The sequence below is a fragment of the Cariama cristata genome, unplaced genomic scaffold (genome assembly GCF_000690535.1).
Source record: "Cariama cristata isolate BGI_N322 unplaced genomic scaffold, ASM69053v1 scaffold5330, whole genome shotgun sequence".
Taxonomy (NCBI): Eukaryota; Metazoa; Chordata; class Aves; order Cariamiformes; family Cariamidae; genus Cariama; species Cariama cristata.
The window spans coordinates 1905-25925 of record NW_009596256.1 but is presented as its reverse complement, the minus strand read 5'-3'; the positions used below and the strand labels follow the sequence as shown (position 1 = coordinate 25925).

At 39.5% G+C, this 24021-nt stretch overlaps 1 protein-coding gene across 1 annotated transcript in view; it reads left to right on the top strand.

The window, feature by feature from the left end:
• ABI3BP (ABI family, member 3 (NESH) binding protein) overlaps positions 1-23706 on the top strand; it is a gene marked incomplete at its 5' end in the record, with an annotated part of 57005 nt that extends 33299 nt beyond the window's left edge. The window contains 6 exons of the mRNA XM_009705115.1: positions 2806-2917; positions 14179-14258; positions 15740-15769; positions 16752-16913; positions 20809-20922; positions 23221-23706. Coding sequence (XP_009703417.1) covers positions 2806-2917; positions 14179-14258; positions 15740-15769; positions 16752-16913; positions 20809-20922; positions 23221-23336 — 614 coding nt within the window. The remainder of the gene's footprint in view (positions 1-2805; positions 2918-14178; positions 14259-15739; positions 15770-16751; positions 16914-20808; positions 20923-23220) is intronic.
• Positions 23707-24021: the final 315 nt, after the last annotated feature.

Here is a 24021-nt window from a genome sequence, read left to right as displayed (position 1 = left end):
TAACTCAGTTAATGACTCATCCAAGGACACTTTCTGAATTCAAGAGAAGGCATTGAATCCTATTTTCTGAAAACAGCAATTACTTCATACTGGCACCAGTATGACATTACTTGTTTAGACAGACTTAAATCAAGTTTTCTGTCATCTCTTTTTATTTTTGTAGTTTATACATGTTTTTTCAATCATCTGATTTAGGCATCACGTATTTTTATTATTTTTTTTAATGCACTGTTTCAGATAGAACTATGGAAACAGAAAATGTAATTTGTTGAGCCATTTTTTTGAAACATATACTTTGCTTGACTTTTAGCTTTGCACAAGGGGTTTCATTGGATTGGGTATTGTATTCCTAGAAACGAAATTGTACTTCAGTAATGGAAAGGTCTGACAAGTAATAACCAAAACAGTGATCAAGCTTACCTCCTTGTTTTCATAAAGTCTGCAAATGTCAGGAACCAAGACTGTTTTGCTGGTGCTCTGCTACTCCTGTTGTGTTGCCACAGAAATATAAGGCAGTTTGTTGTCTTGTGCACTGAGACTCATGCACTGAGTAGCAAGCAGGTACTGGATGCTCTTAGTAGTTCTTTGTGTGTGTGTGCGTGCGTGCACGTTTGCATGCCCATTCATATGTCCTGTGTTTTCTTTTCCAACTTGAATGAATTAAAAAGTTCAAATCACATATTGACTTGAGGCTGGCAGAAGGCAGAAAGATTGAATTCCTGTGAAGTTATCTACTCATTCTCTATCTGGATGTACTTAAGGCAGTGGATATCCACTCTCTCTCCCATGCTTCCTAATAAACATAATTTCTCTAATGAGGCTTAATTGAGGCAAATAAGAGCTTTTGCATGTTTATTTTCTCCATGGTTCACTCAGACCTTGGTGGCTGTATAGGAAAGGGTCTTGTTTCCAGAAAGGAAATGCATAGAGAGAAAACACAGATATGTTTTACACAAATACATACTAACTATCAATGCTAATGTATTTGGTCTTTGCATTGGGTCCCACTTGAACAAGTGATCTCAAGTAAAAGTCCTCTATTTACTTTTTCTTTTTCCTCCCCACTCCCTCCACCCATTCGTGCAGGTCTATGAGTTTGTTTTTAGAAGGCAGTGCTTGGTCTTTTCCTGTTCATGGGTGACTGTTGTGGAGGAGGAATTCTGAACACAGAAATTTTGAAATTTTCAGTATTGACAGTAATTCCTTCTTTCATGCTGACTTTCTGACATACTTTTAAACCTATTTTGAAGTTTTTTCTTGCTCTGTATATGCTCTAAACAACTGAGTCTATTACAAGGTAGTGATAAAAAGATCCTGTGTAGAGGTCCCTTTTGAAACTATTGCAGTAAATCTGAAATTCACATGTGCATACATGTATATAATTGCTCAGATGGAATTGCTGTGGTTTAGAAGCTTGGAATTTTAGAACATAATTTTTGAGGGCTGCTCTACACTTCCACTTAATTGCATTGTCTTACATAATTTACCCCAGTGGTTTTGATGGCTGCTTTTTGCATAAAAGAGTGCAAAGGAAGCCATAGTTGCACAATTGAGGTCAAAATCAAGTTAGTTTGTATATATGGTCATTTACATACACATCTCCTACATTTACTAGGAGTGAGGATCTAAGAATCCAGCAACAATTAAGACTTTTTTTTTCCTTTTTAACACTGAATCCCATTGCAGGTGTTTTATCTTTCTGTGTTGACAACAAATGGGTCTCCTTGTATTGAGAGCTAAAAAATTTAGGGGAAAAAAAACCCCTCTAACCTGATAGCATTTAGTTAAGAACTCAAAAATTAATATTATCATTAGAAAAAAAAACAGGAAAGAAAGTAGTTTCGTAGAGATTTTGTAGCTGTTGATAGGTGGTATCTGTCTTTGTCCTCGCAGTATAATACCTGCTTTATTCATTGTGCTCTAGATCTAAATGCTCACTGTAAACGTTCTTTGAGAATATTCTCCTTTGCTAGCTTACAGTTACAAATTTGCTAGCTTATCAAAGCTGCACTTGGTATTATAAACAGGTTTTAGGAAGGGAAAAGGAAAGGACTAGGGAGGTTGTGAATTTCTTTGCAAAGAGAGGGAAATTAGCAATATAGTCAGTGTGTTTATTAGAAGAGGTTGTTACGAATCAGGACAGAGGTTGCCTGCTAGAGAGAGACTCTATCTTGGACAAGGCTGTGACTGAAGGGGTATCTTCTTCCCAAACATCTGTTGTTAATTCCCTGTTCAGAGCATGGCTTGTGCTTGATGATACATCTCAGAGAAATGAAAAGAAAGTAGTGAGACTCTATAAATCATATAAATACAGAAATAAATTTATGCAAAATTATTTCATTCTAAACTGGCAGATTCCCTAAGTGCACAATCCAAGTTAGTTGGGCAGTTTCCTTTGGATATCTTAAAAATATAGGCCTTATTTTAAGTTAATCAAGGTTTAAGCATTTAGAAACTGTACTTTCATCTATGATACTTTTTCATTCAAACTGCAGAACGTTTATAGTTATTTGTGTTTGGAATTTTGTCACTAGTGTACCTTTGGGCAGAGGTAAGATGTTGAGTATCCTTTATCCCATAATTGAATTATGACGAAGGATGAGGGGCTAGGCACTCAGCAATCTAGAATGGGATCTCTCAATCCTAACCATTTCAGCATACTAATGTCCACACTGGTTCACACAAGATGTCCTTACAACCTATTAGGCAGTAGGAGTGGAAATCAGGTGAAAAAAGAGAGAGCAATGAAGAAGCTCAAGTAAGAGCTATTATTTAAGCAAATTTTTCTTTACTGTAATTTTCCAGAGTATGAGGTTGTGTCAACTGAAAATGGAGCAAGTGATGGTGAAAAAGAGAAATCGATTATCACTACAAATCAAACCCATTCTACTGTGGAAAACCTAAAACCTGACACAAGGTAATTAAATAAATTAATTTTCTAAGTTAATCCAACTAATTTAGGCTGTCAGCTGTCTGCTACTTCAAATGAAAATACATATGTATGTAAGACCAAAATGGTTTACTCCTGTTCTGATAGGAAAAAGGTATGCTTTGATTTGCTTTCTTTTAAGTTAACCGATAAGACACATCTGAGGATTCTTTAGGAAATTTCCAAGAGTATTTGTGGTCTGGACAAACTGCAGAAGTGACCTGTTCTATCAGAGGAATTAACAGTCAAATGTAAGAAAATGTACTGCTTTTTATCAAAAAATATCTCAAATTCAGCAGATAAAGGAAAAAGGTGAATACAAGAAATATTAACCTGATATGTGAGAGATCAAGATTTACATGTATAGTTGTCTCTCTCTGGGGTTTAAGCATGCTCAGCACAACTGACATAGGCTGCCTTCTTATTTAAATGGATGTTTGTTCAAATACTGGAATGCAAGTTGGGCCACTGTACAAAACTTGACTATTGCATTGCACCATGGAGGGGAAAGATACATTTGTCTTGTATATGTAGTTTTCTTTCAGTGTCTCAAAACAGCTGACAAGTTAAAAATGGCTCAGTGAATTCCAGTTAATGGTATACATCTAATGCAAGTAGTCCAAATAAGCATTATCATTCTTTTAGAAAAAAATCTCATCAAAAATGAGATGTTCTTTTTTGTGGTAAAATTCGGGGCAGGGAAGAAAACCACTCGTCTTTTGTTTGTGTTGTTTATTGATTGCATCAGAAAGTTAATGAATGAGACTTTTTTTCCTGCAAGACCATCCATTTGGCTTTGGTAACTAGATTTTTCTAGTTTCAGATAAACTGCCCTTTTCTATTATTATCCTTAAATTGGTAACACAGCACAAAATTCTGCATAGAACCCATCTTGAACCTTTATTTTTAAGCAATGTGTGGTTTAATCTGGGGTGTTGGCTCTTAGCTCACCTACTTGTGACCAGCAGCTCCTAGGAGGGGAAATGAGGAACTATTGCAGAAAGTGGAGGGGAAGGGAAGAGAATTGGAAAAGAAAGGCTTGGGGAAACTGTGGTACCCAAAAAGAACTTCTTTGCGGTCTCCAAGACTCGTAAGATGGGCTAGAATTGCTGTGTATAGCATCAAGAATATCTGTTATTTCTTAAAGGTATGTGGCTTGTGAAATCGTTAACTGCAGCTATGTTCTGTCTTGTTAAGAGGCAATTAGAATACATTAGCAATGCAACTGGAGACCAAGCATCAGTTTCTGCAATCTCTTCCTCAATCAGTTGAGAAGGCTCAGAAGAGACAGCAAAACAACGTATTTCTGGAGTAGCGACTAAGAAAGGCAGTAGGTGCTGCTAAACTTGTCAGGCTATGCTGTTTGTGTTTTCATTTCAGTTCTGCTTTGAAATAATTTAGTTGCATCCTTGAAAAGAACTGTGTGTTATTGATGAGATTCTTTCCCATTACATACTTGAACTCTTTATGTCACCTATGGTGACAGAAATAGGATGGATTTGGTTAAGTGTAGAAAAGACATGGAAGCAAAGAGATGGCCTTGGTGCTGAGAGCAATGCCTAGATGGGCAAAAGTGAAAAGCATTTTTAGACTGCTCTTTGTTCAGAAAGGAAGCAGGATGGAGGTAGGCAGACCCAGCTAGAACCATTGGAAAGGTCATAAGGAAGGCAGGAGCTACACAGAAGCAGGTAAGATGTTTTCTAACTTTAATTAGTAACAATTCTGTCAATCCTATGAGAAAATTTTGGTAAGCAAGAGCAGACCGAAGACCATGGAGAAAAGCTGCCTTTTGGAGCATGGATTTTTTTACAAGAAGCTAGATAGGAGATCAGTACTGACTGGTGGGAGCTGACTTAAGACATAAAGGGATAACTTTCCCTGATGGGATGGTGGCTATTATCCACGTGCCGCCTGCCCCCACCCCCGCCCCGGGCAAAGGGAAAGACAGTGAAAGTCTTTCTGGATTCAGGAGGCCATCACCTGAAATTGAAAACCTTTGATATAAATTGGAGTGATGTGTGTCCCTCGAGTCTCACAGGATTTGGAGGACATAAAGTCCTTCCCAGAGTTGCTCTGTTTCATTAAACTCCCATTTCAAAATAATGTGTTTCATAGTTTTGAGGACACCTTGAGAGCTTTGGCAGAAGCACAAGAAATTGTTACTGTTACCATTTGAATCCAGGCTTGTTGGCACACTAAATTCAGGGAAAATAAGAAAGTGATTAAGACAGCTGGCATCACGTAGACAGGATCAATGTTGCAAGGAATGGCACGTGTCCATCATAAAAGTCTCCTGTCTGTGAGAAGTTGATTGCTCACTAGATGAAGAAAATGGACCTGTGGACAAAAGTGACTGAAAATAGGAGGAAGAGAGACAATGAAACACAGGTCCATAGATTAATTAACAGTGTCCCTGAAATGTCTGCAAGTTCATCAAGTAATACATTAAGACTGGGGAACAGATTTTTCCATAACTAGACTTAAAGGAAAGAGCTGTAGAAGAGGTGGAGCTGGAAAAGAAACTTGGAAGAGAAAAAGAAATCCCTCTTGCAAATGATCAACATTTACAAAACTACCAGCAAGTATATGGAAAGAGAGATGCTCAGTAGCAGAAGGTGGATTAACTGGAGAAGAACCTCTTGGCCTTGAAATGCTTTGGAGAAGGTGACAAGCTGAACTTGAGAGACTTTTTTTATGGCTTTCCTGAAGCCATCGGTGAGGCTGTGTGAATCCCCTATGCTGCCCTGAAGGTTCAGTACATCCAGAGCTGAAGACAGTTCAGGATGGATCTAAACTAGACAGACCTAAACAAAGACATTCCAAAAGGAACAAAAATGTTTGTGAATATGGTATCTCAGTCTCCATGAGTAAATTTAAACCAGAAGGATCCTATAGCAGCAAGACAGTTCAAGCCTGAAGTTCTCCAGGTGTGTGCTCTTGAAGAGCAGTACATGACAAAGATGGTCTGCAGTCATGTTGCCCAAGGTCTGTCATCCTGTTGAGGTAAATCAGGTAGGATATGTTAGTGCCTGGCCCAGAAGCTGAAGAGTTAATTGGCCACATTCAGCAAGAGGGAAGCAAGACAAACAGCTCTTCAGTGTGAAAGGGGCAGAACAAGCAGCAGGGACAAACTGGGTGCATCCGAGCCTGCCAGATCATGCTGTTTGTTTGCTTTTCCTTCTACATTCTTCTTTCAAACAGGTCATACTGCTACACCTCTGGGAAGCTCTGCAGTAAGCCAGACACCCGTCTTCTTTGAGCTGGCCTTTTGACAAGGCAGCTTTTAAAAATTAGGAGCTAATGGCCAGACTTTGAATATTTTAAAAATTTGGACAGTGTTAGGGAGGCAGCAATGAGAGACTCTTACAGCCTCTCAAGAAAAATTGCATGTGTGACTGCACTGTCAGTAAGTACAAATATAGAAGTTAAATGGCATACAAATTTCCCTGAATCAGAGGATTATCACGTAGTGTTCTGTGTGTCCACTTAGCTGTCTGAAAAGCAACTAGATCCAGAAAAAAAAGCACTGACTGAAAAAGAAAAGTAGTTCTGATTTTCAGTACGCTTGTCAAGTATTTGGTTTTAACAGACTCATACCATGCTAATATGGAAATTAAAATGAACTTTCATAGGCATACAACAACTTGTGAGGGTTGCTTTTAAACAATAAAGTTGTATATAATATGGCAGTTTGTCATATCTCTTGTTTGTCTTATAATACATAGGCCAGCTTTGTGTGTTCTTGGTGACTTGATTGCAAGACATCGAGAGTCTGAGATGAAAGTAAAATAGTGGTTTGAAAATCTGTCTTAAGTCTGAGGACATACATCCTTTAAATAAACATGGGGCACAGTCAGCTGCTTTCCAACACAACTGATTTTTTTTTAAAAGAAAAAAATGGTCTCAGGGCTCCTGTACAATGTGATCTGTTGGAGTGCTGAGATCCTTATGTTTTTTGCCCAAGAAAAGGCACATTGTATCCATGCCATTCTCTCACAGTAACACATGCCTAACAGTTGACAACATCACATTCATTTAAAGGATTTTTCCTTATAGGTTGAGTACATTGACCTCTTTTTCCACTGCAGAATCACCAAATACGGTGTTTGCAGTATTTCGCTATCACATCTTAGAAAACTTCTGATAGTTTAAGTAACCTGGAAAGTTCAGATCTTGATATCCATTATTTGGTTGGTCAGAGTTCTTGAAACTGCTACTGTTCCTGGCACTAAGCTGCTGTCTGGGTCCAGTCTAGAATTCTGTTTAATTTCATCAGATATTTTGCTTTTCATTGTAACTTTTACCTGAAATCTCTCAAAGCATGTAGTGTGGTTATGCTGTGTGAGCTAGGCAACTATGTATATCCTTCTTATACAGAGAGTTAATTGGATATAACAGGTGCCTGAAGAGGAAAACTTTCTCTTATTTTATGAATGTCTTCTGCCTAAACGTTTCTGTTATAAATGTGCTTCTGTCATCTAATAATCATATATACACAGCTGTTGATTACAACTTTGTAGTGTAGTTAGCTTTTGTTACCCTTTACATTATTTCCAAGTATTTGAGAGCAGATCCAGGTCACATTTCACTCTGCCCTCTTTTCGGTATCACGCTTAAACACACACTGAATTTTCTGCAGTTTTTGCCATCTTTGTCCTTCAATTAGTCCTTCACTGGTTAAACAAGTGCAATAGCCAAATTCTATTCATCCTTCCTTCTTCTGGTTAGTTTGAACCAAATACTGAGCTACTCAGTTTTTACTCTGTTGTTCAAGCAGTGAGTGTTGGTAACTACTGTGCTTCTTGATGGACCCTGAGCAACCTGATACAGCTTTTAAGTCGGTCCTGTCATGAAAAGGGGCCTGGACCAGATGACCTTCGTAGGTCCCTTCCAACCTAAATTACTGTATGATTGTAGGACTAGTTTCTGATTTTGTCAATCTCAAATTCACTCATATTCTTTAATGAAGGCTGAGATGGCTTTATATGTTCATGCCAACGTCATTAATTTCTTAGCAAAGAAAAATGAAAGGGATGCAGTAGTATGAACTAATCTGCCAATTTTAATTTTTCGTCCTTCACATGGAAATTCTGCAATTTTTATACTGAGAAAATTGTCACTTTTTTTGAGAAGAAAACAAAGCCAAGCTACAAGAATGATTGTTTTGGTCAAAGAAATTACAGTCTAGCTTCCAAGCAGTCCTTTGAGGAGTGAGACCTGTCATATTCCATCTAACTTGTTATACAGGTCCCTTGGTTTTGAGTTTCCTTACAAGGCTGCTTACACTGGAACTCCTGGTTTCATTGGCATACCCAGGGCTCTGTGTTCTTCATCTGTTCTTAGTTTTACATTAAAAACTGCCCTTAAAAAGAAAGTATTGCAGTAACTTTCCTGTGATAATAGTCAAGCAAGATCTCCCATTTGTGAGTCAAGGTAAAGTCATTTTCCACAGTTTTCAGTATTTCCCTCCTTGAGGTGCTTGTTTTTAATAAACCTTGAGAGGCCTGAGGTAGAAATGGGCTTACTGTGGTTTTTGTTTTCCTCATTGTGTCTCCTGTGTAGTAATGATGGTGCTCATCTGCGTTATGTCCTTTGTTAAAATCGATTTTACTGACCTGCAGTTTTTTCATTGACCTTTCCTAGCATAGAATATTAAATGCAGATGATGTTATTTTTTGCTTCCAATTCTATTTTCCCGTTTCCAAAGGAATTTTAGTTTTGGGGTTTTTTATACTAGTCTTGGAGTTTTCTAACTCCTTAAAATTGATTTATTTTTTTCTTCTATTTTGTCTTCTAGTCTTCTGATACAGTATCATTTTGACTTTTCCTGCTATTTCTGCTGGTTTCTCTGCCAAAATATGTAGTTTTTATTTCTGTATCCCTGCCCTGTCTTGAAATATTCTTTTTTTATTAGATGTACATTTCCTCTTTCATTCTGGTGATTTGTTTAAGGGCAATTAAGTTCATAGCACATACCACTTAGTGTCCAGGAAACTTTGCAGCACTAATTTCTATACAAGCCTTCAAAAAAGAGTCTGAATATTGTTGAAAACAGTTCTCATGCATGTTTGTGTTGACAGTAATTGGAAGGTAATAAAGAAAAAATATTCAGACTGCAATCAGAGATGTGTCAAATAGCTCTGGGGAAGTTCAGGTAACCATTAAAGGATGTGTCCCACCAGCCTGCTGGTGTAGATTTTCAATAGAAAAACCAAGTATTAGTAAGAAGCAAAAAGCCTGCGATGCTCGCATTGCACAGCTTTTTAAACTTCCCTTTAGGTACTGATCCTTTACCTGGTTATGTAGTTTGGTGATTCCAAATATACTTTTCTCCTGTTTAAAATCATTTTGAGTGGTCTCTTTTGGACTTCTGGGTTATACTGTGTCCCAAAGCAAAGTATATTTCCAACCGTGTGAGGTCTCTTGAGGAATAAAAGTAACAGGAAATGTTTAATAAATAAATAAATCCAAGTCCCCCAGAAAAACAAAACCAAAAAAACCCCAACCAACCAACCAACACTATGAAGTAAACGTGAAATGTGTAGGATATATGCATGTACCAAACTGTTTTTATCATGTATGTAGATGATTTCCTTCATAAGTTTTTTCACATGTCTTACAAAAGGTATGAAACAAAAAAAAAAGTGATTATAATTTACTCAAAGGCCATACCAAGTAAGTCTTCAACCCTCTACTGAATAAGCTTTTTGTGCACTTAGACACAATAGTTCATACCTACCTGCTCATGCTGTTATTACCATTATCTAGTATTGTTTTGTATTGCAGTTAGCACCCAAAACGTGCTAATCACATACAAGAAAAAAAAATCTACTGATGCAGAGAGCTTAGCTTTTGTTAACAGCAAGAGTGAAGGGATGAGAACTACAGTGAAAGTTGCAATGCAGAAAAATGCAGAAAGTGGCAGAAAAATGCTGGAGTTTTTTGTGTGCTTTATTATAAAAGTAACGGATTTTTGTACTAAATTGTTGTTGATGTCAGTGTTCATGGGTAAGCATTTCCCATTTCTCTCAGCCCTTCTTCCAACTTGATTAGGAGAAAGGCTCCTCAAACAAGCCCAGCACTTTTCTTTCTTTCTTTCTTCTTTCATTCCCTTCTCTTAAACCTAGTTTTATTTGCTATGTCTGATTATACTGCTATCCAAGTATACTCTGTAGAGATAGAGAAGCTCTATACATTGAGACAGTCCTTCATGATTGTCATCTAACCACCAGCATCTCCCCAGCAATTGACCTGAAGTCCCATGACTGTACTCCAGTCCTCCTATTATGGTGAAAATCTCTCTTCACCTATTTTCAGTTCTGCAATCTTCAGGCTTCTCCTTTTGCATGATTTGAAAAATGCAGGAGCAGCTGTGTCTGCCAAAGTTCCATGTGGAATAGCGATTTCCTATGGTGGAAAAATATGCTCTGCACAGTAATTACTGTAAGTCAAGTCCATTTAATCTGCACAAAGACTTTTATTGTGTTACGCAGTTCAGGAGGATTTGGGAGGCCTAGTCTCCAAAGTTTGTAGGAAAGCAATCTTATAGATGTTAGAGGTGTGACACATGTTAGATTGCTGCATATATTGGGTAGCAGAGGTTTTGGCATCATAGGCACACAAATATAAAGATGGAATATAGACTCCAGTTTCTCATGAATAAGTCTAGCTAAAGGTAGATATGGGATAATCATTATATAATTTTCCTACTTCCCTTTATTAACTTTGCCCTACATACTTTCTTGAACGTCTAAGCCCTTTTTTCCCCTCCCTGTGGTTTGTATAGAAGTGCATAAGATTGCAGCAGGTGCCCTTTTTTTTCCACCATTTTGTTTTTATTTTCCAGGTCTTTCACCTGACACACAGAAAGAGAGCCTTTAAATGGCTTTCTATGAAGAGCGCCACACCATGGCTTCAAAATTAGTTAGATCTGTAAACCGTCAAATTGTGAGCTCAGTCAAACTTTTCCTTTCTCTCCCTTTCAGTTTTCAGTCAACTAGTTCCTTCTCTTCATCTCCAAAAGTGGTTGTTTATTATTCTTGTCCAGTTGCAGCCATTGCTGTCGTTCCAGGATTGAATCTGGCAGAAGAAAGGAGCCTGTAATGCTTGGGCACCCGCAAAAACACCTACAACAAAACTGTAGAATTGTATATATTTTAGTTTAAAAAATTTGCTCTTTAACATTATTAATAGGAGGCTCCCCTAATTGACTAAGCTAAACTTTGGAGATTTCTTTATTACCTTCCTTTTCTCCAATTTTGTTCATATGTTTACAGGAGCTGAAATCTCTTATGTGTAGATTTCAGTTCTTTATTTCAGTCTTGCCTTAATTTTCCCAACTGTGGTTTGATCTTTTGCAGACATCCTAGTGGTCCCTAGACCACAATTTGAAAAGCACTGCTTGGAAAATATTTAGTCTTCAGTTTTTGTTTTGAGCTTTTTATGGAGTTAGAGAATTGATGGGTCCAAGTTCAACGACTTAAATTTTTTCAGAACAGGACTATTTCTTACGAAGAGTGTTGCCTGATGCAACTCAAAGTAGGGCATATGAGCTCTTCAGGACAATATATTTGTACAAAAATCAGCAAAATACTTAAATTTGTTTCACAATCCTCCACCATCTTGTCCAGCTTGTGATTTTCTGCCTGACAGAGGCATGTAAATGCAGCTTGCAAAATCTGTGAAACCCTTACATATTCAGGTGAGATATGCCGACTGTACATCTTTATCTCTCGTGCACACTTGCCTGCGTCATTACCTTCCGAGTCCTTGCAGCTGCCCAGTCCAGTTCCATAAAAGCATTTCACCTGCTCAGTTTTTGTCCTTCCCTTGTAGCCAATCCTATGGAATCAAAAAACTCTAGGTCAGGAATCCTAGTCAGTGCTCTTCGTATTTCCCTTTTGATTTCATACAAAGGGACATAAACAGATTATCATCCATAAGGTCAAACCATAAACTCGCAGTAAAGCAACAGAACATGCCATGTTGAGCTATCAATGATCAAAATTATAATAATAGCTCTAGATAAGGTGTTCCTGCTGTGAAGGAAGCAGGAAAACTTCTTTAGAGTCTTTCATCGCTAGGCGTGCATTCATTTGTACATTGTCCAAAATGTATCTTCTAACCATTACTTTAAAATACCCAACATATTAGCAAATCTTCATTTATGCTTCAGTGATTCTTCAGGAGTCTCCAACTGCTCTGCTACAGTTCTCTGGATAAGAACCTTTCCTACCAGATGAGAATACTTCTTGACCAAAAAAGTTACTGTACCGCATGCCTAATATGAATATTAAATGCTTAGATCCAATTTTTGAAAGCGTATATTTGTTTTGCAAATGTTTGCAGCATGTTTGAATAAATGTTAAGATTACCCCAAACAGACTTCTTAAAGCTCAAAACAAGCCTGTGTTTCACTTTGAAATATCCACGAATTATCCACAATGCATCTGTTCAACATACCAATATTTGTAAGTATTTCCCTTTAAAAAGACAAGAAAACCCTAGAAATAAAGGCAATTGCTTATGCAAGTGATTTCAAAGTTAAATATTATCTTAGAAGTACTGTGGATGGAAAACAGTTGCTTGGTACTGCATGATTAGTCCACTGAGGTTAATTAGCAAGCTGTTCAGGTTTTACAGGAGCCAAGAAGCAATGAGAGGTAATCCAAAGTTTGGATTAAATTTTTCTGTCTATTGTAGGGACTTGCAAATGGAGTTTACAAATTTCTAACCATGCCAAGGGTGGTATGTTTGTTTTCTTTAGAAAATTGCTATTTGGAAACAATTTCAGTAATACATCACAATGCTATGTTATAGTCATGAGCTACCAAGTTATCATCAGTAAGTGATCCTTCAGAAGTCAAGAGCTGGATGTTTAATGGCCCACTGCTGGGATTCTCATTTTGCTCTGTTTAGTCTCTAAGTTAGGGCCCATTTTCCAGGCCTGCAGTCCTTTTGACTCATGTCCTATGGATCTCTCTTGCTGATGAAAAAATGCTCTGTGTTGAGAGATTCACCATATATGCACTCAAAGCATATGAAAAGTCTCTCTGTAGAGACGTGCAGGCACGCGTGGGACAGAGTATTGCTTACAGCTCATGGGGAAGGCATGCAGAGGGTGCTATTGACTGGATGTGTACATGCTACTCATCAGGGTGCTTTGGCATGGAGGGCATGTCGGTCCTACAGGCAGGCACTGAGCTGTTGCTGAGCAGTGAGAAATTCCCAGGTGCTGCCAGCCTGGAGCCAGGAGAGCTGAGAAGCAGCTTGCTGGGATAGTGTGTGCTGGGAGGAAGGAAATAGTGTCTTCCTAGTTCTGCCCTTGATGTAAGATCTTAGCCGTGTCCACTGTCCACCCTTGTAACTCTCTCTCCTGCCTCATCTGTCTGGTGTCTTCTGTGTAACATTTTTAGGTTTGTAACTGTCTTTCAACAGCTGTTTACCTTCTAATTGAAAGTGAGCTGCAGAGTTAGAAACCGCCCTGTCTTGCCTGTCCATCACTGTTAATCAAGTATTGAGGGGTGGGAGAGGCTTAAGCAGAGGAGCCTGGCTTGCATTTTTTTCTTCTGTCTTGTTCCATTTTCATAGCACTGTGTTTGTTTCCCAACACAGCTGTGATGTAAAAAGATCATGAGATAACTACATGAGACTGGTGTTGTGCGACATTACTATGAAAAGAAGACACTGCACAATAGCTTTTCATTACTTCATATATTTACTATTAACATATATTCAAGCTATTGGATCTTTGCCTTGGCTGAGCTCCTGTCCTGGAAGACATGCCCTGTGTTTCACCACTGGCCCTGTCTGTCGGTGGTGGTGCACCTGAGAGGCATTAAATTGGAGGTTTGTGTTCTTAGAATGAAAAATGTGCAAATAAATAGCAATATGCTTTACTCAGTCTCTGCTTATCAGATTGCTTCTGACCTCACCTGAACTGCTCCCTTTGCTAGAACTGAAACTGCATGTGTGAGAGGAGGCAGACTTCAACTCGTGGTGCATTAAATCAAGCATTAATAGTATGTGTGCAAAGAATTACCAAAAGGAGTGGTAAATTATGTGTTCGGAAAGGCTTTACACAGTTAGGACAAAGAATGTCTCAGTGTTTTCAGAGCAAGAAATGAGGCCTTTTTGTTCTTCTCCAGGAGGCAAGTAGCACCAAGGTGTGTGTTGGCAGTTTGTTTGCTCCAGACTCTGAAAGGATGCTTGGTTTGCAAAATTTTCATCTCTTCTATTTTATTCTCCAGTTATGAATTCCATGTGAAGCCTAGAAACCCTCTTGGTGAAGGTCCAAGTAGCAATGTTGTGGCATTCAGTACTGAATCAGGTAAGAACTTCTAAACGTCCAACCATCATTTACAGTAGCTCTAGTATCCATCTTTGTGGGATATGTGAAAGGTTCTCTTGCTTCATTTTGCATGTTTAGTCTCGCTCTTTACTATTTCCAGACTGGCATTTTACTCCTGAGCATGTTACAGTAATGCCTGGAAGGTCAGCCTGAGACTGGGGCTATATGGTGTGTGCATGTAAGATGGCCAGGCTGCAGGAGTAAAAATCAGGAGCACAGAGAGTTTGTCTGGTGTTCATTATGAAGAAACTAACTTTATCCTTAGAGAAGGCTCAATCATTTAAGATTAATATTCCCGACCTTTTTGTATCTGTCAAACTCATTAATGACTTCTGGATGGGGAACATAAGGTTTTTCTGTGGGCTGGTGTGTTTATAGGCACTTCTGCTACCTGTTCAATAAGGCTGCTGTGTAATAATGATGTTTTTTGGCTGAAATAAGGATTGAGAAATAGCAGTTGGGAAGAGTCAATGTCGCAGTATGTCCTCTTCCATCCTGTTTACTCTCCTGTGAAACTGTTAGGGAGGTGTATACAAGCCTATTTTGAGCATTGGTTGGTTCCCAAGTTAAGTCCTATCTGACTCAGAGGTGAGAATCAGAGAGTGCCTTTGCTTTCCCTATTCCAGTTCCCCACGAGGCTAACTGCAGTTGACTTGTTGACTTTATACAAGCAAGATACCATCTTTTGTGTAGAAGTGTTTACTCGTTGGTAGTACTTAAGGACCATATAAAACACAAAATGGATTTAGCCTTTTTAAAAGGACTTTCTCAATCTGCGTTTTGAGCCAGGTGTAATAATACAATAGTCCTTGTCTAGTGCTGTCACTGATGCATGAGAGTTTTGGCTGAGCAAGGGATTAGTCAAGGAGCAGTTCAGACTATGCCACACATATTTAAAGACTGTGAATACACTCTTTGTAATCCTAGATTGTTAAAACTGAAAAAATGTGTATGCCAAGAGGAGTTTTCATGAATGACAAGTCTTATGTTCCATCTCCTATTTAGCTTGGACAAATTAAGGGATCAGTTTTATTTTTTCTTAATTGCACACATCCATTGCTCTCTTTTGGGCTTTTGTAGCCAAGTTTTGTGTGGCAAGTATTACAGAGGGGTCCTTTTTAGTATTTAAGTTTTGAAACTGAAATTTAAAAAAAGATGCAGTAGAATTGGGTTTTGCTAGTTACAGGTTTGAACTCTTGTTTTTACTAGAACTGCATTTGACTGGTATTGTCCTGTAATTAAAAATGTTAAGAGCTCATTGATACTGTAGTTTCACATAAGAAATATATTTCTTTTAACTTAATTTAATACAAAAGTGAACTTTGCTTCCAAAACTCTTTCTGTTTCACAAATTACAGCTTATGTCAACTGTAGAAAGTCGCTTACCAATGCTTTTCCGTTGAAACCTTGGGGAAGTTCATTTTACAGTGTCTGATTGAATGTTTGTTTTTTTCCCCCAGCGGACCCAAGAGTGAGCGAGCCAATTTCAAGTAAGCCTTTTATGTATAGTATCGTGTCTTCTGATCACGAATTTTTTCAGAAATTAGATAGCATGATTTTACAAGGGGGGTGGCTGTACTGCATCAGTTAAACGAGTTATGTAATCAAACAGCATTCACACATGATTTCACTCCTTCCGCCCATACCCCTGGTAAGGAATTCATGGCAGGCTGCTTGTTTACCTGAGCGGAACGCAATCAACGTGATGTGGTACTCCCATGGCAGCTGGGATGGCTTCAAACCAATGTACACAAATGAGCCATGGACAGCCTCATACTTTCTCAGCCTTGTCATTAAAGCAAAAGAAAGCTCTGTAAAATTAATAAGCTACTCCACACTTTTCAAGTGAGTTAGAGCACAACTCAGAGGATACTATTTATCTACCATTATGTTTTAGAAAAATTTTCTGCTTCTGAAGGCTTGATCCAGTTCTGCTTTAGGCCACTTACAAGACTCTTGGGACTGAGCTTTTGAAGAAGAGCTGAGATCGCTGAAGCAAATTGGGCTGCTTCTTGCATTTGTAATGGACATCATTTTGACAAGCACTGAGACACTATTTCTTTCCACACAATTCATGGCACTTAATTTTTATGTGTATTTTTGTTAAATATCATAGAGTTTGCTTCAAGTTGACTGTCCTGGCTTGAGCCCACTGAAAAACAGTGACTGTATCACACACTTTGTAAATGAGAGTTTTGTCAACACACGGACATTGTCCCCTTAACAAGGTCCGAGAATGAGGTTATTCCAAACTGGCACTGCACACAGAGACCAGAAGCAGTTCACCGCATCAATCATATCTGCACCCTTTGGTGCTTCCCTGAAATCACTTTCATCTTCAAAATGCAGGTGATTGGTTCCATGGTGCATTCTGCTCCATCAAGGTTTCTAATTCTATTTATGTGAGTCTATTTGTTGTACATAATTTTGTATGCAGCATCATACTTCAGCCTCTTTCTTCCTCTCCTGCAGTGGGAAAGGATGCTATCTGGACTGAAATCCCATTCAACTCGGACACCTATTCAGAATGCAAAGGGAAACAATATGTAAAGAGGACCTGGTATAAGAAGTTTGTAGGTGTGCAGCTGTGTAATTCTTTGAGATACAAGATATACCTCAGTGATTCACTTACAGGTAAGCAACATTGAAATCAGTGTTGTCCACATTACACACTCCTTAAAGATACCATGGCTCCAGAACTTAACAGGTTTAACAAGATGAGCTGGGCTGAAGTGTGATCACGTGTGTTTAATCTAGTCCATAGACAGATTAATCATAAACAGTAATCTGCTTGTGCTCAGTAATCATTGATGTGTTTGATACTGAATTTTCACACTCAAGAGTTACTTCTCTGTGGTGATCATCTGATTTTAAGTACCTGTTTGTATCCTGGGGGTCATACAGAAAATTGATAAAGATTAGGTCTCTGCCAGTGAATAGCATGTATTGTAAAGGTGCCAAATTTGTATTTAAAGGTTAGCTTGGAATAGTTCTTAATTAGAGGATTAGGACCTAATTTTAGACCAGGATTAGACCTAGTCATTCCTATCCCATTTGGTAAATATCTGGTTACTTCATTGCTGTGAGGTTTTTAAATACATGACTTCAACTGTCGTCAACAGGTTTTACTCACCTGCTATGACATTTTTGTTTTGTATTCACATTCCCCATTTTTGCTTATAATCTCTTGTTTCCTCCTTTCTTTTTCTTATATTATGTTTTATTACTAACAACAGCCTCTTCAAAGTTTTGTTCAGTATCTTAAGGTCGCTAGAGTGTGAGGTATTTAAGACCTGAATCAAGTGACACATATTGTGTGTAAGCTGGGGAAAGAGCCTGTAAAAACTGTTTTTCAGTTAGTTGATAGTTAAGCAGAACTTTGTGTCTCATGCAGATTGTACACGCTATATTTAGAAATGTGTTAACTGCTTATAATCCATCCCAAGCTCCTGGCTTTCTTCTGTACGAGGCGTTTTATCAGAGCTGCATGGACATCTCTATCACAATGTTGTTAGTATGGCATCCAGAGCACAAAGAGTGTAATACAACTGTGTGTGGGAAACGTCTTCTGAGTGCAAGTTAGGCAGCATGTTCATCACATTGGATTGAATTAACTAGGAGAAACTGTGGCTGAATGAATCAACTTTCATAACCCAACGTTGTCCCATCTCAGAGCTCAGCACCTCACAGGAGCAGCGCTCTGGTCTCTGTATGTAGGAACAGGGAAAGAAAAGAGCAGGGGAGTGCAGGGCAGCCCATGCCAGTACAGTTATAAGCTGCCTGGCCTTGCACCTGGCACCGTTCTCCCATGAGCAGACGAGGAAAGAAAGCCTTGTCCTTAATCATAAGTACAATAACCATGAATATGTAAATGATATCTTGGCAATTTTGTGAATAAAAGAGACTGTTTTGAACAGAGGTATCATTCATTCAACTGTTGCTGTACTAACCAGCTGTGATCAAATGACAAACTCTGGCAATGAGGCACGACGTATCACAGAACCAGCCAGTAGAGGAAATAGCAGTGCTAATCTAGCAGGACTAGACTTCAGCCCTAAATCAAGTGAATTATCACTGCAGGGAAAGCTACTTCAGTCTTAGAAGAAAAGTTTAATATATCAGGAGCCCATTTTCCTATTTTCATTAGATTGTTTTTGTTCTTGCTGGAAGGGCGGTGATTTAACTTTGCTGGAGAAAGGTGATGGTAGCCACATTGTATTCATTACACTTGCTAAGCCTGGTTCTTGCACTTGAACTGTTACAACCAATGCTGACCAGTTGTCACAATATTTGAAAGAACTGAAATATTTCTGCAAAAGGAAAGCTGCTTTTCCCTCATTTCTGAAGTGAGACTGTCATGGCAGGGTCCTCTATATGCAAGTGAGAAAGTTTCCAGTTGGAAGCCAAACTCTGTTCTTATGTGTTTCACTGTCCCACCTTGTCTCACCGTGCCCTGGGGGGCAGCAGAAGCGTGTCTGTGGGCACCAGCCAGCTGGGCAATCTGGTAGCGAAGGGCTGCGCTGAGGGCTGAGTTTCACCTGATGCTGAAACTACCTTCCAAAGCTTTGCTGACCAAGCAGCATCATGATCTTGAAATTTGGGGGTGTTGTACAAATGCTGTTGTGTAAGGCAGCCAACAACCATATCTTTGATGCTGGGTTTTAGCATGAATTTATACTTCCAGCATTGCAGAATTCATAATGTATAAAACAAAGATGGGATCTAATTTTCTTAAGACCACCCATAAGGGAACACTGGAAAAAAAATAATTTACTCTGTGCTAGAATAGCTATCCTCAAAAGAGAAAGATGAATCTAGTTAGCTAAATGTTTTTAAGTGTGTTCTTTCATTATGGAAAGAATTGGGCAGTAAGAATTTAATAGTCACTGAGAATGCTGGTAATTTATGTATAGCAATTGTTTGAGTTATGCATAGGTTACGCTGTGGGCCAGAGGAGTGTGTGTGTATCTGAAAGTTACTGTTCTTGTGTTAGCCATAAAAATATCTGTTTTATTCTCTCTCTCATGAAGAAAAGCTGATCTACGTTACACATGCCAGGACTTTTCTATAAACCAGCATCTACTGCTGACCTCATTTAACAGTCCTCCAGAGCAGTCACTGTAGGCATTCCAGAAAAGCAGGCCACCTAAAAAAAAAGTATTTATTGACAGGAGGAAAAAAATAAATTCTAAGTGTGACCTTCAACAGCCATGGAAAAAAAAAAAAAAAAGCCGTTTTTGGGCAGCCTGAATGTTCTTCATTTCAGACCAAAAAATTGCTGAGAGGAGCTCCCTCTGACTAGTTCTCCTATGGAAAAAACATGCCTGCAGCCAAAACTAGATAGTAATAAATCATTTTCTAAAGCTAGAGAAAACTGCATGCACAGAGACAGTCAACTGGAGGTGAGAATTTTTGGCAAAGTATTGATCGGATCACAGAAAGATGAGAGAGTTTATTGGTAGGCTGCTCTTTTATTAATTATACTTTAGGAGCAGTATTATAAGCCACCTCACCATCTCTCAAATGGCCAGACTGGCACAGATTCAAAGCTACAGGACGCCCAACATCTAATGAGTAACTGGACTTTCTGCTTAACTTATGCCTGAGTACTGAGCCTACTTTGAAATGTTCTCACCTTTCCTTCTAACCTCACAACCAAAGGCTGAACACCTTAAGAACAAGCACTGTGAGAGGAGTTTAGAAAAAACCAGTAAGTTTATCTGAAAATGTTTCCTGCCAAGGCTTGGGAAGAGAACGTAGCATGCTTTCCTCCATCTTCTGAACTGAATTTTACTAATGTCTTGCAAATCAAATCAGGAAGTAAAAACATCTCTCTGTCAAAACTCCTTCACTGTGAGTCCTCTTGGTAACAGGCTCAGCACAGCCCGTAACGGCAGCACACGCTGCATGGGGCATCTGAGACCTTGTTCTCTACTCAGTTGCAGTCAAGTGTCCTGTGAAGCAATCCTGCAAATAAATACCCAGGCACACTTCATGCTCTGGATAAGCAGTTACTATACCGAGGTCATCTATTTGTTAAAGGATATCACTTGCACATACAGGTTGTAAAAACAGCATGATTTCTAAAACAGACCTTGACTGTGTTATCAGGTGCTCTATAAAAAAAATGTCTTTGAAGGTACTGGGGGCTTCCTGACAGGGAACCAAACTTGCCTTCCATTCAAAGCGCCAGCAAAACTTACCTTATTTTTGATACAATCAGGATGAGGTTCTAGGTAATAACAGAATTTCACTTACTGTATGAAATGTAAGAAGGGGAAAAAATACATTCAGGCATAGCTTTTGGCCAGGAATGGGGCACTCCTGTCTATAGCCGTGAGCACTGTACTTGGAGTATGCACATAATGTTCAAATTACGGCTACAGATCCTGAGAGGAAAAGAATCGTAGCATTCACCTTGGCTTCCCACAGAGCGAAGAGCACAGCCCCTTGTCTCTGGTGGTTTCTGGAAATAGCCCTCACTAAACTGGATATGGATTTTTCAACTTTGCTGCTTCTTTGCTTTCAGGAAAATTTTATAACATAGGAGACCAGAGGGGCCATGGAGAAGATCACTGCCAATTTGTAGACTCCTTCTTAGATGGAAGGACAGGACAGCAGGAAGATCTACCAGTCAAAGATGGTAATTCTTTACTCCTGTCTCTGAGGCAAACCTTGGCAATTCCGTTGTGTGTTTCTTTTTCCTGACAGTGGATTTGGTGCCCACTGCTCAGGTGGGCAATGGAAAAGGGACTACCAGCTTTGCAGGCAGAAGAGAGTCAAGAAGTTTTTGAAGACCAACAATGACTTATTAAAAGGCGGCTATGACTCAGGTTCTGTTAGGTAGTAAACAGCCTCTCTCCTATGTAAAACATTCCAACAGATTATTCACAGTTGGTATTACGTATTTAAACCCAACCACAAATCAGAGTTTGCAGAGAGGCGTGAAGTGTTATGTTCAAACTAGCAAGGTTGATTTAAAGTGCAGTAAATCATCAGTTGGGCATTAAACAGCTTTGTTTAGCGCTAATGAGAAACTGAAAAGTTATTACTGGAAAATATAATTCATGCTCCAGTAATGCTGTGTGTGCGGATTTGAACCGAGTGCCCACAATTCCAGTCTGGTCTGAGTGGGCATGGGACTGGATGTCCTAAATGCAGCTGTGACCAGCCTGGCTATTTTTCACATATTGCTGAGGCCCGAGCATAAGAAAATTGTACTTCTGTCAACTGAACTCTGGCCTCGCTTGTTTGCAGCAGCGCCAGCACGAGGTGTCCCATTCCCTTGTGGGGTAAGAACGCAGGCTGTATTGATTAACACCTGTGCATGCTGAGCATGTCATGGAATATTTTACTTAGGAAAATTTCAAAATCGTTTTCAGTACAAGACCAGTGTGTTGACCAAACCTTCCTGTATGTAGGGCTTCAGTTACAAAACACCTTACAGAAGTACAGAAATGTGTCAAGGTAGGCGTGGGACACTAAAGTGAAGTGCCTAAATCTTTCACAAGATTTTCCAAAAACAAAGTAGGTGAATGATCTGAAAAGAGTTTGGGTTTGCTTTGTTTTGCCTTTTTAAAGGGCTTTGCTTTTCCTTTCCCAGTCAGTGTTGCCCCTTCGTAAAGGTATTTTGTTTGTGTAAGGGATTGTCTGAATCCAGTTTGGCGTTGCCAGGAGCGCAGACCTCTCAGTTGTACCAGATGCGCTTTTTTTTTTTTAAAAACAAAGTAGGTGAATGATCTGAAAAGAGTTTGGGTTTGCTTTGTTTTGCCTTTTTAAAGGGCTTTGCTTTTCCTTTCCCAGTCAGTGTTGCCCCTTCGTAAAGGTATTTTGTTTGTGTAAGGGATTGTCTGAATCCAGTTTGGCGTTGCCAGGAGCGCAGACCTCTCAGTTGTACCAGATGCGCTTTTTTTTTTTTTTAATTTTTATAAATAAAATAACCTTTTACATAAAAAGCTCAGTACCCCAGCTCAAAAGATGTTTAAAACAGATTTGTTTTCAGCAACTGGATTTAATCGAGTGGATTCATGAGCTACATTCCTTTTTTTAGAAACAAACAAAAAACCCAACAAAACAAACAAACAAAAAAGCCCCCACCTTTTCTGTAGCTTGTATTTCTGGTAAATGAACTGAAGAGAGGAAAGAGCAGACAGATTGTCCATTGCTGTTCATCAGTGCCTCCCTGCCTGCAGCAAGCTGAGGTCTGTGCAAACTGGAATTAACCTTACAGATACTGGACCTGAAGTGCAGGTCCGGGAGGGCAGGCTGGCTGCTGCTGCCTAGTAGTTGCAGGACAGTATATTTTTATTTTTGTGTGTGTGCGCATCCGTGTGTGTGCGCGCGCACAGCTGCATGCTTTAGCCATACATGCATTGCTGATGACTTTTTAACTTAACGTTCCTTGAATGGGAAGCACGTGCCTTGTGATACAGAAGAGACTGAAAGCAGGGGGTAGGACCTCTCACTTGGGGCTGGGGCAATGGTGGCAAATATCCCCAGCGGTCAAGGTTCAGAGCAGTTGGGGCCGCCGCAGTGGGGACTGTGTAATCATTGCACTTTTGCAAGGAGGCACAGGTTCCTGTTCAGCGAAGCCCCCAGGAGCAGCCAGGGGTGGGGAAGGAGCGGGCAGGGGCCTGGCCCTGCCGGCACCATCCTCGGATGGGTGCTGAGAACTCAAGGCTCAAGGGCAGGCTGGCGTCACCTCTCTGGCCTCGGGCTGCAGCAAGCCCAAGGGCTTCGGCTTTTGTTCGAGTTGGGTGGGCAAATGCCAGCTGTCTCAGCGTGCCCACCAACTGACGTAGGGGCCTGTTTGTGGTGCATGGGCTACCAGCTTAGTGACTAGTTCAGCCATTAATTGACTTGTATAGGGGCTTCACAGGGAAATCAAAGGAAGGTACTGTCTGAGGGCTTCCTGCAAACACAACTCTGGTCTCTATTCCAGGATTTTTCAGGGCAGTTCGTCAGGAACCTGTCAAATTTGGAAAAATAGGCGGGGAGACTCACATTAACTATGTTCGCTGGTACGAGTGTGGAACATCGATACCTGGGAAGTGGTAGATGCGACGTGAACTTGATGGAAAGGCCCAGCACTTACCACCCCACCCGACTGCCCAACGCAGGCTCAGAGATGGAAATGTTTATGGTATGCCTGGCACTTAAGTAAGTTTGCTGATGTGCAAGGGTTTATACAAGTCTAATGCCAATACTGCATTAATTGTGTAATAGCGTAATAGGCTGCTTACTGTAGTTATCCAGTTTTACAAATTTGTTTTTAGATTTAAAAAAAAAATAAAAAAATCCCAAACAGGCTAAACGATATGTTGTAGGCTAATGTATAGGGAAGCTGGCTCCCTATTCTCGAGGTATGGTTTATATGGTATTTTAAAAGACACGGTGTGTATATTATTTATCTCAATGGTGTAATAAATGTTTAAGGCACAGTTATGGCAGAGTTGGTCATGGAACACAATGTGCATTAGTTTTTTAAATATTCACTGGTCGTCTTATAACGTAAGTGCCATAAGCTACCTGTCCAGATAGAGCTGTAATGTCTCCCCAGTCATAAATTATAGAAAAGACCCTACAATTTTTCAGCTTGTAACCAGTAAACTTGAAGCGCTTTGTCCTTACCTGTACAAACAGTTTATACTCCTGCAAAAAGGCTGAGGTGCGTTGCCGTATGTGCAGCTTTAAATGATCAGGTTAGCGGTTGGTTCCCCCCGAGTTTGTTTTCAAATGCTTC